The 14,372-nt window shown below is 42.3% G+C and overlaps 1 protein-coding gene across 12 annotated transcripts in view; it reads left to right on the top strand.

Moving 5' to 3' along the window:
• Window positions 1–11,849, top strand: part of nrxn1a (neurexin 1a) — a 189,157-nt gene extending 177,308 nt beyond the window's left edge. For 9 of the 12 annotated variants that reach the window (XM_066664959.1, XM_066664955.1, XM_066664954.1 and 6 more), the window contains 2 exons: window positions 6,043–6,124; window positions 9,902–11,849. In XM_066664959.1, the coding sequence (XP_066521056.1) occupies window positions 6,043–6,124; window positions 9,902–10,206 (387 nt within the window). In that variant the 3' untranslated portion in view covers window positions 10,207–11,849. The remainder of the gene's footprint in view (window positions 1–6,042; window positions 6,125–9,901) is intronic. The other 3 variants (XM_066664960.1, XM_066664961.1, XM_066664951.1) reach the window with 1 other exon arrangement.
• The last annotated feature ends 2,523 nt before the right edge of the window (window positions 11,850–14,372 follow it).

Here is a 14,372-nt window from a genome sequence, read left to right as displayed (position 1 = left end):
TCTGAGTGAGAGCATGGAAGATGAACACTATCTGAACCCTGCTACAGGACTCTGGCATAACCATGCCGTGATAGATGTTGTATAGGGAGATTGTTCAGTAATAGAAGTGTTATGTAAACATAGTAACTGTCATGACAGATGTCATCATGATGGATGTTATAGCAGCATAACACTATATTAATTTCTTTCACATTTAATCTAATTAGCCCTCATGACACCAAACATTATAACAGGTTATGATGATTGCCATCATAATAATGCTAATAGGACAGTGTAATGTAACTGAATATAATGCATTTACACATATACCATCGGCATTGTCAGTGCAATGCAGGATTCAGCAGAGTTTAACGTAAAGAGTTACTTTATTGGACGTCCTTCAAGTGAACATTCAAGCTGTTCCTGAGTATCCAAATCCCTTTTTAGCACTTTGTGTATGTTGGTATTCCACTCAGTCTTCTTGCTGTGATTGTTGAGGCCATTGAGCTGGCACTGGTCTTGGATCAGAGTAGAAATTCCCAGCAGTTTGCTCCTAAAGCTTCTGCTCACACACCGAACCCTGATATGACCATTTCATTCAAACATCTGTTGATAGGCCTTCCATCATTTTGATAGTATCACTGTAACAACCTGCAAAGAATGTTTTCATCAATATTTGCCAGCATTTCAATTATTCATACAGCGAGTGGGTGTGAGAGTGTGTAAGTATAGACCTGACTTATTATTGGCTCCTTGTGGCAGAGCAGCTGTGAGCATGCGTAAACTCCCTGATCCTCTCTTTGGGCAGCCATCTTGATTCTTGGCACCTAGCGAAGGTCCAGATCTTCTGTTACAGAAGTTACGCGTCCCTTCTCACATGGAGGGGTAGGGGAAGGGCCCCCAAAGAAAGTCAAAACTTCCTCTCTTCATCTCCCCTGTTTATTTTTTCATTATGAAGACGTCAGCGCCCCTCCTGAAGCTGACTTCTCATATCTTAGCTGCTCTTGAACTCTCTGGCTCCTTCATAATTCAAAGCAGAGAGTGTGTAGCCATGTCCCCTGAGGGGCTTTCTTTACACGTGCTTTGTCTTTGCTGATCTTGTAGATGTGCTCTTCTCCTCTATTGTCTTTTCTGTAGGAGAAAAGGGGCTCTGTGAGGAGGAAGAGGAAGAAACACTGCAGTGCCTCAGAGCGCATTTCTTATTCAGTGTGTGCAAGCTTTTCAGTATTTTTAAACACACACTGCTTGCTCTCGGCACTGAGAACAGCGCCCAGCTGCATTTAGCACCGGGCCACCGCATGAATATTCACGTGTCATTAGTATGGAGCCAAGCAAAGGACTTTGATGTTCTTACTCTTCTCCCTTTTGCTTCTCTACTCACCCTCTCTCTCTCTCTCTCTCTCTCTCTCTGTTAACTCCTCAGTACAGAGAGAGAGAGAGAGAGAGAGAGAGAGAGAGAGGAATCAATGCTTTGCTTTTGCAGGTCCCAACTGAGCCCAAGCCGTACTCCACAGACCATGTTTTTTTTTTCATATTTTCCACCATTTGTAATGGCCTGAATATCTGCGTCTCCATGGCAACAGAAACAGACGGTTGTATGTGTGAAGGTAGCGCGTTTCGGAGGTGGAACGTTAGAACGTTCGGCTCCTGAGGAGAAAAAGAGATAGCGAGAGGGAGGGAGGCAGTCAAGGATGAGCTCTGAATATGAGCTACTCACACAAGCAAGCTGTAAAATATAGATTGGCTTTTGGAGTAGGGATTATTATAGAGTAGAAACAGGGAGGATGAAAAGAGAGACGAGGGTCTGATGTCTATTAGCTGCAAATGGATGGAGATGGGTTGCATTAGTGCTCTGTTTGACTGGCTGGCTTGGTTGTAGGTGTTAGAGATAAAGAGAGGCAGGTAAAGAGATTATGTCGAGACTCTGTCAGGATTAATCTATTAAGCTTGATTACGTGATTTAAAAAAAATAATAATAGAGATAAAAATGTACCTTCACAATGGGGCTGAACAATTTTTAGAAAATAGCTAATTAAATAAATAAAAGAGCTAATAGCTCATATTTCTCATCAATATTGTGACTGTGGTAGAAATTGCATTATTAGCTTCTATAAATATGGACCAGGTCTGCTTTCAGTACCAAGATGACAAAGAATATCTGGCTGAAGTTTGAAATGCTGAAATGTGGAGTTGCCAACTCGCCTTGTTGTTGTCATTTACCGGCCGTTGTTTTTGTGGGAAACTGTGCATGTCGGGCTCTTATTTATATGTATTTTGTGATTGTGTAATAGTGCAACATCTTGAGCTATTGAGAAAAAGAGATGTGAGGTTTATGTAGGCATTACATACACATACAGCAGTCAGCCATAACATTAAGACCACCACCTTGTTTCTACTCTCATGGTCCACTCCCTGGGTTCCACTGACCACACAGGAGCACTTTGTTCTTCTACCATTGCAGACTGTATTCTGTTGCTCTGCATACTTCCATGAATCAATCTCAGTGCTGTGGTGGTGTGTTAGTGTGTGACAGATTTAAATATACCCACAAGAGAAGCTGAGGCATGTGTGTCCTCTGGGAGTCCCAGCCCTGGATAACTGTGACATCTCTTGGGACTAAACTTGTGGTGTCCCAGTGATATTTATAAAACATCAAAGAAATAATTAGCTTGAAAATGAAACTTAACAGCAATGAAGAAAAGGCTTCTTTCTGATGGAAACTCATTCATTTGCATTATTTCATGGTGATATTTGGGGCGCATGCTGGTGCAACACATAGTGTCACTGTCACACAGCTCTAGGGTTCTGAGATTGTGGGCTCAAACCTCACCTTGGGTCACAGTCTCTGAAGAATGTGGAGTGTTCTCCCACACATTGGTAGGTAGATTGGCAGTGGAAAGGTGTCCTTGTTGGAGTGTTTGAGAGACTGTGTGTGTGTGTGGTGTCCTGTGATGAAATTGTTCCCTGTCCAGTGTTCCTGTCTTGTGCCCAATGATTCTGGGCAGGCTTAGCACCGACTATATCCCTGAACTTCTATCAGTAATTTGAACAGAGGAGGATGGGTCCCCCTTCTGAGTCTCTCCCCTTCCCCCCAGTTCCCCTCAAGGTTTCCTCCTCCAGCCTCGAGGGAGTTTTCCCTTGCCACTGTCGCCGTTGGCTGGCTCACGTGATTTGCAGGTTGTTGAACAAATACGTATGGGACCAGTGAAAATGCTTATTGAGGGTGTAGAGGAAAACTGTCTGAAGTAGTGTCAGTTTATTTGCCTTCAGCTCTCTGAGCAGAGGCTTCACAATGGATGTGCACTCGTACTCTTTTAACACTGGGTCTCTGAGGCAGCTGGGGGCTAATTAGAGGGGGCTGAGCAGAGGAGGTGTTTTGTAAGTGTACTCCTTGTTTGTGTGTGTTGGGGTAACAAAACTCCTATCATCACCTTATATCGCTCCTCTCTCATTAGCACACAACTGGTTCCTCCAGTGTGTTCATAGGTGAGGGGAGCTTTTACTGCTTTCCATACTCAGGCTCTCTCTCTCTCTCTCTCTCTCTCTCTCTCTCTCTCTCTCTCTCTCTCTCTCTCTCTCTCTCTCTCTCCTCTTTGCCGTTTTCCCACCCGTTTGGCAGCATGTCAGGCCCCTCATCATGCCTGCTGGCATAACAGTAATTAAGAACAAGTGAAACAGAGTGAGAGCGAGAGGCAGTGAATCCCCCACAGATGACCCTCTGTCAGTATACCCACTGCTCCTGATCTTCACTGTAGTTATTCACTTACTCATTTAGAGTAAACTCTTCTCTCTGCCTCCCTCGTTAACCTATTTTCTGCCTCCTGTCCCCATGTCCGTCTCAGCACAGCTGTTGAGTGGGCAGAAGGGATTGGAGAACTGTGGCAGATGGAGGCTGAGAGAGCGCCATCTTAGTCATATCTGACTTTTATGGATGTACAGAAGAGCCTCATGCTCAGCGCTTGTGTAACACCAATCTCAGGACTTTGATTCAAGTTCCTGACACTTCAGGAACACAAATACACACATGCGTTTATATAGTTTTATATTGTTTCCTTGAGAAAGAAGAAAGGGAGTTGGACAAATAGAAAGGTAATAAATACATAGAGAGGGACAGATAGAGCTAGCAGTTTTGTGCAGCTAGCATGGCTGGCTTTTTCTTCTGCTCTCTCTCTCTTTCTCTCTCTCTCTCTCTCTCTCTCTCTCTCTCTTTCCTCTCAAGCCAAACAGGTAAACTTGCCCAGTTGTCATGCAGCTTTTGCTCTATCGTCCAATATTTCCCCGTCTGTCTCACCCCCCCCCACCCCACCGCCAACACCCTCTCTCACTCTTTCTCTATCTAAAAAAAACACACATACCCTCCCTCTCTATGTCTCCCCTGGCCTGGCGCTTACTCCAGCACTAGGGACCTAAATTATTCACCCATGCTGACCTACTTGCAGGGCGTTTGAGAGTTGGGAGTCCAAAAGATATGGCTGCAAGAAAAATGACAGCCAAACTGACATGACTGTGCAGGGAGCCCTCCCACTCCCACCTTTCTTCACTCTCTCTCTCTCTCTCTCTCTCTCTCTCTCTCTCTCTCTCTCTCTCTCTGTCTCTCCCTCTCTCTTATTCTCTGCCTGTTGTTTGTGTGTGGAGGATCTCAGTCAGTGATGGTGGTGGTGAAATGTCCTGATTCAGCGTGGGCACTGCCCTGATGCCTGTGGGCAGTGTGTGTGTATGTGAGCACATAGAGGCAAATCGATGCCTCTTTTTCGCCTGCTGACAAACTCACACACACACACACACCAAGCCCTGCCTTTCTGACGACACACACACACACACACGCACGCACCCGCCAACTGGCGTTCAAATACACACTCGGCTAATCAGAGGCTGAGAAGTGTGAACGCTGGCGCCGAATGGATGCCACCACTTCACATCGTCAGATTCTCGGAGAGCTGAGAAGAACGTAGCGCTGGCAGTCTTCACACACCGCGGACCGAGTGCTCCAATGAGGAGAGATCAGCAAAGTTGATTTTCTGTTTTTTTTTTTAGTTTTTTTTTGTGTGTGTGTTCAGTTAAGCCACGGTTGGATTCCGTCCTTTAGGTTCAGGCAGAGAAGAATTGCAGCATGGCTTTCTTCCCTTTTGGAACTATTACTGGAACAGAGGCAAGATATTCTCAGCGTTTCTATGTGGATTTGTCACCGTTTGTCAGCGGTGTTTGTTAGCAGTGCTCTTATTTCTAAGATAAAGAGAAGGTCTCTGAGGCTTTGTTGTGCGTAGCATAGTTCCAGATTTAAAAAGCTTCTTTTGATGAGGATTGTTCAGGGACAGACGAAGGGATTTGATGTTCTCGGGTGTGTTTCAGCGTTGCAGTAGAGCGTACAGCCGTATGTGTGTTTGTGTGTTCGTGTGTGTGTGTGTGTGTGTTTGCACGCCTGTTCAGTTTTGGTGCAGCTTTAATGTCCTGTCCTTTTCAGATTTCACTGCAAGATCAATATCCATCTAATGAGACTAGCATTAGTCAGAGGAGCTGGGGTCTTTGCCAGAAAAAAGAGGATGGACTGGACTTATGTGGTCATGGTCACTGTTGAATACTTGCATTGTTGTCTATAAAGCTGATGTTTGTCAACTGTAGTCTGTCAGCTCAAAGGCCTGTGGGAATACACAGTATGTCTCTCACTCACTCTCTCTCTCTCTCTCTCTCTCTCTCTCTCTCTCTCTTCCCTATTCTTCATCTGGATTTATTTCAAACAGCAAATGTGACCAAATGTATGTCTCTCTTTGTGTCTGTAGGTCTCTCTCTCTCTCTCTCTCTCTCTCTCTCTCTCTCTCTCTTTCTCTTTCTCTTTCTTTCTCTCTCTCTCTCTCTCTCTCTCTCTCTCTCTCTCTCTCTTCTCTCTCTCTCATGCAGCAGGAGACCTCTAATGATACAGCGGTGTTACTAAAGTTTTATAGTGGATTTAGACATTTCCAGTAATGTTTTTTTTATTATTTCTCTCTCTCTCTCTCTCTCTCTCTCTCTCTCTCTCTCTCTCTCTCTCTCTCTCTCTCTCTCTCTCTCTCTCTCTCTCTCCTCCAGGATGATCTGTTGGTAGCCTCGGCTGAATGCCCTAGTGATGATGAGGACATTGAACCATGTGACCCAACCTCAGGTGGGTTAGGTTAGTCATCTTTCTTTTTTATTACTGCTGTCCATGGGCCTTTATTTTATTCCAGTTCATATTTTTCTTTTTTCTTTTTTCTTTTTTTTTAATTATTGTTTTTAAACCGTTCATTAAACAGTCAGAATGTTCTCCAGTTAGTCGTCTGTGGTGCTTCATCGTATTATTGTAAACTCCTTGTGGCAGCGTAATCAAACGTTCTGACATTTGACTAAGTGCGTTTGACTCATGAATTAGTGGAGTGCTCTGACTGGTAAATACTCAAACTAAGACCCAAGCAGGAGCCGGCAGAAAAATAAAGAACGCTTTCAGAAAGAAAGAAGCTCTTTCACAAAAGCTGCCATTTAAAAAGTGCTTATTTAACACGCTTGACCTGCTCAGTTTCAGCTGAGACAAAACACAGCTACACACACCATACAGTGATTATTATATCCCTCAACACTTACACAGCAAAGTGCAACAACCGCTCATTAATGCAGGGTGAGTTGTATATTATATGACCCTCGAACACATTTTATGCTTTGAACAATTACGGCAGTTATTCATAGGAGTGATTTTGATTCATTCTGATTTGCCATCCATTGTTTATGAATTATTTTCCTTTTTTCCTAAGTTCAAATTCCATGTGATTTGTTCTAATTGTACTTTTTTTTAGGAATATTTAATGATAAATGATAATGTATGAAATGATATCCTCATGATGCTATTAACCCTCAGCTTCATATTTTCATGAGTTAATCAGCATTAAGCTTTAAAACCAGGAGAATGTTTCTGATGTGGGCAGAATGATGACTAGAGATGTAAAAGATCCCATAATGATGAGCAGTGAACCACATCTCAGGCAGATATTACCATAAATATGTAATTAGAGTTCTTTATACAATATTGAGGAGATGAAATAATGAGGACCAACACATTGACATTGGGGTTATTGGACAAGTGCATACGAGTGACAAAGGTTTAAAAGAAAATACATGAAGTGTCCTCAGGTGTGGCGCCACCAGAAATATTCATTCTGTGTTTTGATGGAGGAGGAGGAACATGTGTCTTACATGTCATTCCAAACTCTCTCAAGGGTGTTAAATGAGGTAGATGCTCTACATGCACCCCCTTATAATAAGTAATTCCAGAAAACAGTGGAGGGTGTGGTCCACACACAGCATTTATAATCTCCATAAAATCATGAAAAGAGTCAGGGTACTTTGAAGCAGCTGCACATGAGCCAGCACTCAATGTGCTCTCAGGCAAGTGTTAATACAGCTTTAGAAGTGGAACTACAGTTTATCTCCTAATGACTTTGGGATGAGTTTGAGAGGTGCTTGCGATCTAGAACAAAACACACGGCTGGACTTTGAGCTTGTAATGCTGTCATGGCTGAATGCCATCAAATTGTCATGGATATGTTCCCTCATGGCGGCATGGTGGCGCAGCCACACAGCTCCAGGGGCCTGGAGGTTGTGGGTTCGATTCCCGCTCCGGGTGACTGTCTGTGAGGAGTTGGTGTGTTCTCCCTGTGTCTGCGTGGGTTTCTCCCACAGTCCAAAAACACACGTTGGTAGGTGGATTGGTGACTCCAAAGTGTCCATAGGTGTGAGTGAATGTGTGTGTGTCTGTGTTGCCCTGTGAAGGATTGGCGCCCCCTCCAGGGTGTATTCCTGCCTGCGCCCAATGATTCCAGGTAGGCTCTGGACCCACCGCGACCCTGAATTGGATAAGCGCTTACAGATAATGAATGAATGAATGAATGTTCCCTCATCTAATCAAAGCTCAAAGGCACAAACTACTTATGAATAGCCTTGATTTTAGAAGAAATGTTGGATGAGCCGATGTCCACAGATTTTGCATTGAGGCCATTATGGAAGTTTTGCATTTACCACCACTCTGTAGAAATATATTCAGTCGTGGGCAAAGTTTGGGCCCCACTGGTGAAGTCACACAGTTTGTTGAATTCCTAAGTTAAAATAAATCAACACGTTTTTTTAATATAAACATTGTCCTAGACAATGTCGGAATTAATGGAATAGTTAATAAAAACGAATAATAATAATAAACATCAATATCAACTCTATGTTTACGTATTATTTGCTTCACAATATGTGGGTGATCTATATTTTATACATTTGCAAATTTGCCATTTTCTTCTTTACATTTTACAATAACATTTGCAATAAAACACCATCATTAATTCTTTTCTTTCTGAGGGACGTGTTCATTACTTCCGTTTAGAAAAATCATCAAAGCAAAGTGACCTGAAATAAGAAAACTTTTTTCCTGTAACTGTGTACGAGTGTATGGTGAGTGTGTGGAGAGTGCAGAGGCTGATGGGGTTTGATGTGGAGAACACAGATGTGGAAAAGGCCAGTGAGCACGGCTGCGTGCTGTGAGCACCTTTTCCTATATCTCCCAGTGGCATGGCCACATGCTCACACACTCAACTGCACAAACCGCTTTCGACAAGGAATTAAAAAACAAAGGTTAACTGAGACCTGCTTTCCTTAGCCAGCTCAGTGGCGGCTGCAAGTGACCCATGACATGGACCCATTTACGCAGGCTTTGTAGGCATGCCACTGAAATAATGAAAATCTCCTCCTAAGGCAAGAGGCATTTTAAGGCTTTAATCACAGATTTTTGGAAAATTGCCTATTTTAAAACAATAGAGCAGACGAGGGAACTGAAAAACAGGAACAAAAACCGAAAAGAGACTATTACAGCAGCATGAAGACACAAACTGGATAATAACATTGACAGCAATGGTCTTATTGAGTGCGGTTTTTTTCTGCATGGAGATGTGATCACTCTATTAACCAATGTGTGGGCTAAAAGCCTGCTCTGTTCTTCAGCTGCATTCATCATCATCTCATTTTCCACACCTGCAGGCTACAGTTGACTCTGCATCAGTGAAAGGGCTTTAAATTGCTTGTTTCAGGTGTCATTTCAGCCAGGGTTTTTATGTCCTGCCCGCAGCCATGCAGAAGCCCATTGACTCTCCCTCTCTCCCTCAGAGAAGTTTAAAGCTGCATAAATCAGCAAACAGATAACTATCTCTCAGCTCGGAAATAAACAGCTGGAAAATGAAGTTCACTCACTGGTCACGGCAGATAAAAATGTGTGACATATCCAATTTGATCACTCCGTGTTAGTGTATCAGCCAATAAAACCCTGCACTTTATGGCCCGCTAGATTCAATATGATGAGTAGATTGTATTAAGGAAGGAAAATGGAGGCAGAAAGATGCCCAGGGGCCAGAACCTTGTAGATGTGTTTAGTGTTACAGATGTGATGGGTTGCTTTTGTTATCATGGATTTCCTAAGCAGAGATACGAGCTACAAAGCAGTCACACACAGAGTTATCAATCTGAAGTCAAAGTGAGTCGAGTGGTCTGATCTATTTCCTGAGGGGATATTGATTTCCTTTATGTCCGGCCTCGTTACCCTCATTTTTTCTTTTTTTTTTTTGCCGGTCCAGCACTTTTCTGTATGTTTTCAGCAACAGACAGAGGGAGCTAGAATTCAAATCACTGTATATTAATTAAAATAATTATGTAAATGTTGTAACGAGCCCTTGTTTACAATCACAAGAGCTTGTACAGTAAATATTTGACCTGATTACTCATTAGCAGTCTGGGAATGTTTCAAGGGTTACTAGGAGTTTTTTTGCTGGAATACAGATAGACTGATGGCTTTAATGAACAGTGCCTCCGCCTTCTCTCTCTCTCTCTCTCTCTCTCTCTCTCTCTCTCTCTCTCTCTCTCTCTCTCTCTCTCTCTCTTTATACAGCACACCCTCCACTGCCTGAGGCGAAGGGCTACCCGAGTCCAGGTGTGATCCGAGAGTCCAGCAGCACCACTGGGATGGTGGTGGGCATCGTAGCAGCTGCGGCCCTCTGCATCCTCATCCTCCTTTACGCCATGTACAAGTACCGCAACCGCGACGAAGGGTCCTATCACGTGGACGAGAGCCGCAACTACATCAGCAACTCGGCCACGCAGCCCAACGGCGCCGCGGTCAAGGAGAAGCCCATCGGGGTGGCCAAGATCTCCAGCAAGAATAAAAAGAACAAGGACAAAGAGTACTACGTCTGATCCTGCAGACATTCTCCCTCCCTGCGTTCACAAACTTACGGGCACAGGGGAGGAGAGGCCAACCTATGTATAATACTTAAGAGAAAAAAAGCAACATCACAGTCTTAGTTTTAACTGAGACTAGATATACTGTTACTAACAATAAGAAAACATACTTTATACTCAAGCACACAAGAACTATAACAATGCCGAAAGTGTGTACAAAGGAATCTTGGGGCAAAGAGTGTGTTAAACTCACAGAATGGAGGGAGTCCTTTGGAAAAAAAAAAGGGACGAGCAAGTACATCCCCATATGTTAGAGTGAAGCACTCAGAGACAAGGCCACTGCTCAGAACTGAGGTTTAATTGTGTTTCATATTATGTTGCCTGTGTATGTGTTGCTGGACATGTCCTCTTCATCCAGAAAAACCCATGAACATCTGGAACGCTAAAAAGACATTCACTAAAAGAGATAAAAAGGAGGAAGAGACTTATCACTATGAGAAGCTACCTACTGTATGATTGTTAAATCAGCCAAAGTATTCATCCACCCCCGCCCCCAAACCCTCGCCCCTTTTCTAATGGCAGTGTTGGCCAGTTGGAAACCGATACAAGGTGAAGACCATAAGGATCTAAACTTAAGTCAAAATGGAGGACCAATGCCTTGGTGTCAAAGAGGACTATGGAGGCCTTATTATCAATCCAAGTGTAAAATCTGCGGTTGTTTTCTTTAGTTCGTATGTTTGTCACGATGACGACGCCAACAGTGATGATGCTGATGATTAAGGAAGGTAAAGCATACCGGGGCCGTTTGGGATAGTTTGAGAAAAACTCCATGCACGTGAAGTATCTTATTACATATGTTTATATACGGTGCAAAGACTATCTATGTGTGCTCTCTGGACTGTGGCTGAAGTGGTGTTTTATAGCCTGTTATAGATGATGCCAACTACAGTATACCTGCTCTTCAAACATTTTCTAGTAAAAACAAATGGGAAAACAATGAAAAACAGAAAAAAATAAATGTTAATGTGTTGCTATAGCGATAGAACCGTTTCTGCCATTAGCTATAAACATTTGGGTTTCTGTATTTTTAATTTTCCTCCTTTACGTGCATCTTCAATGTCAGCATTTTTTATTTCTGCCATTGTACCCTTTATTTTGTTTTTTGTTTTTTGCAATTCTTCCTTATGTGTCAACATTGAAAGAACCGAGCACAAGTTTGGGTTTGGAAAAGCAAACTAACACATGGAAAGTGGAATTATATGAGTTGTTGATGAATAGTTGAAGCAATATCCTTTTTGCTCTTCTCAGTGACCAGAGTAGTTATGCATGGTCATTATGACATGGCTCTAATAGATGACACCATCAAACCCACAAAAGAGGGAAAAAAAAGAAAAAATGACAGTAGACTGGATCCAGAAATATGTATATTGGAACCTCACAGCTAAAAGACGGCAATCTCAAGACACCTAAAATTGAAAACGTATTGTTTGTGAACGCACTCCTTTTTTTGCTATCTTGTACTACACTGAATGTACAAGACATACAAAAATACGTCAGAATAAAATGTTTAATTTTTTGTTTTTTTGTGTTTTTTATTTGTGTACAATTTTTCTATGATTCTTTTGTTTTTATTGTGAAAATTCTTTGATGACCTCAAAGTGAAGATTTATTATGAAAAAATAGTTTTGAAAAATTAAATGAATAAATCAAATATTAATTAATACTTGAACGTATTTGGTCTTTATTCTTCCTGGAAAGCCATATTTCTCAGTTTGCCATTTAATATCCACTGACAAACTGCTAAAACCCATAAATGTTGAACTTTATTTCTAATAAATGTTGGTCATCCATTTGATCCCCAGTGATGCCTTAGCCTTCAGAAGCCATCGCGGTGGCCTCACTCTCAGAGAAGGTAGGATGTTTCTCCTTCTCCCCGATCACATAAGCACAGTGCAGGCATCTGCTGATGTTCCAGCTCTGGTCAATGTGTCCAGTGATGTTAAATGGAAAAATGTGGTGGATGGTTTTACATATCTCGGACGAAGCATGTGCTTGCCTTCATCTCCAAGGTTGGTGGAATTGCATCTTATTGGAATTGGTAACGGAGAAACTTTTGGAAAACAATTGGGGGAAAAAACAACTAGATTTTTTGATAGTGCTTTAGTACCATATTACGTATAATTTGCACTTGTAGTGATTTGTAGGTGCAGCCTTAACTTACTAACGTACTTAGATATATACTCGCTTTTCGTAGACAAGTAGTTGACTCACAACACAAAGCAAACCTTTTCTGTTTGATAACTGAACATTACAGCTTCATGAAAAATTATTCTAATTAATGATAAATTATTCTAATTACTGGCATAGTTTTTTTCAGATCAAATAGTTGGGGGGGAAATGAAATCACTGTGTAATTTGCATTTCTAAATCAAATATCAGCATCCAGTCTAAAAATGCCATTTAGTTTGGAGTTCATAGGCATAGGAGTTCATCTTTATAAGCTGTTGGCTAATAATGAACAATATCATAAAACCCCTTCAAGAAGTAAATCCTACAAAGTGTGGTAAAACATCTTGGTTGTTTCCAGTGAGATGTGTCTAAAAGTAGTACAAATAAAAGAGAAGGGGTTTGGACATTTTCTTGGTCATCTTTCAGGATGATCATGCCTTTTGCCACAGAGAAAGAACTGTGCAGTCTTTAGAAAAGGCATATCATTTCAATAACATGGCCATAAGTCATGCTGGCCATAAGCCAGACCACGCCCCAATCATCTCTCCACCACTAGTTATACCCCTTCACTCTCACTTCATCCTCATCAGGAAAAAGAATGCCATTAATTCCAGTAATTTAACTTGCTGGAGGTGTGTTTCACAAAGCTAGAATGTTCAGTTATTGTTTTAAAAATGTGTTATTTATTTGGGATGAATTTAAAAAGCTTGTGGGTGGCACGGTGGTGCAGCAGGTAGTGTCACAGACTCACAGCTCCAGGGACCTGGAGGTTGTGGGTTCAAATCACGCTCCTGGTGACTGTCTGTGAGGAGTTGGTGTGTTCTCCCTGTGTCCACGTGGGTTTCCTCCAAAAATACATGTTGGTAGGTGGATTGGCGACTCAAAAGTGTCTGTAGGTGTGAATGTGTGAGTGTGTGTGTTGCCCTGTGAAAGACTGGCGCCCTCTCCAGGGTGTATTCCTGCCTTGCGCCCAATGATTCCAGCTCTGAACCCACCGTGACCCTGAACTGGATAAGCGGTTACAGATAATGAATGAATGCAGTGGAAGTCTTTGTGAATCTTATATTTATAACAGAGTTATGGGCACTGGGTCAAAGACAACAAAACATTCAAAAAATATTCCAGACGGAATATACATGAGCATGTTAATCAAAGCACAAAAGAACTTCAGATCCTCATTTTGTATCGAAAGTCTTTTCAGGCTCACAACCACTGTTCACACTGCTTCTTCATCCTGGAGGAGGCCATTGATCCAGAACGATAATGAACATTGCACAGACCCCTGCGCGGCTGGACAAGACATGCAGCGCTCCCTCTGAGAGGCAGCTGGGGTAGACACACGACACAAAGCTGGACCTTCAGGTTAAGGCTGCTCTTTCATTTTCTGCACAGGAGGAGGCCTGGGAACAACTGGCGTAAAATAACTACCCCTTTAGGGAGGCATGCTAGGTGATTTATGGTTCATGAATTATTCACACCAGCCATAGACTGTTCGTCAGGCCTCATTTCGGCACACTTTGCTGAGGGACGGATGGAGGTACAGGTGAGTGGGTAATGAGGGTCTGAAGACGACTTTTTAGGAGAGTCTGCTTCGTATGTTTCAAATTTCCAATAAACCACAATCAACAGTCATCTATACTGCAGGGCTTTTGTTTAATTGGTGGAATTAGGAGAAGCAGAATTGTAGCACAGTGCATAATTGGAGCTGTAGTTCAGACAGTAATTAAATGCACTAGTGTTAAAATCAACACTGAAAAAAGATGTGCAGATGGATTTAGAAAATGACAGATCATCCAATGAATTCACCTGCAGCCCTTTAACAAAAAAGTAATCCACAATAAATCAGACACATACGAGAAGACTGAATAAACTCAATGCCTTTGGTAAGTATACTATCCCATTATTTTACACACCCATTGTTTGAATGTGCCTTTTAGGTATTGAGCTCTATA

This window comes from Hoplias malabaricus, chromosome 3 (genome assembly GCF_029633855.1).
Source record: "Hoplias malabaricus isolate fHopMal1 chromosome 3, fHopMal1.hap1, whole genome shotgun sequence".
NCBI lineage: Eukaryota > Metazoa > Chordata > Actinopteri > Characiformes > Erythrinidae > Hoplias > Hoplias malabaricus.
The sequence above is the reverse complement of the archived record's forward strand: the minus strand, read 5'-3'. Positions and strand labels throughout refer to the sequence as shown.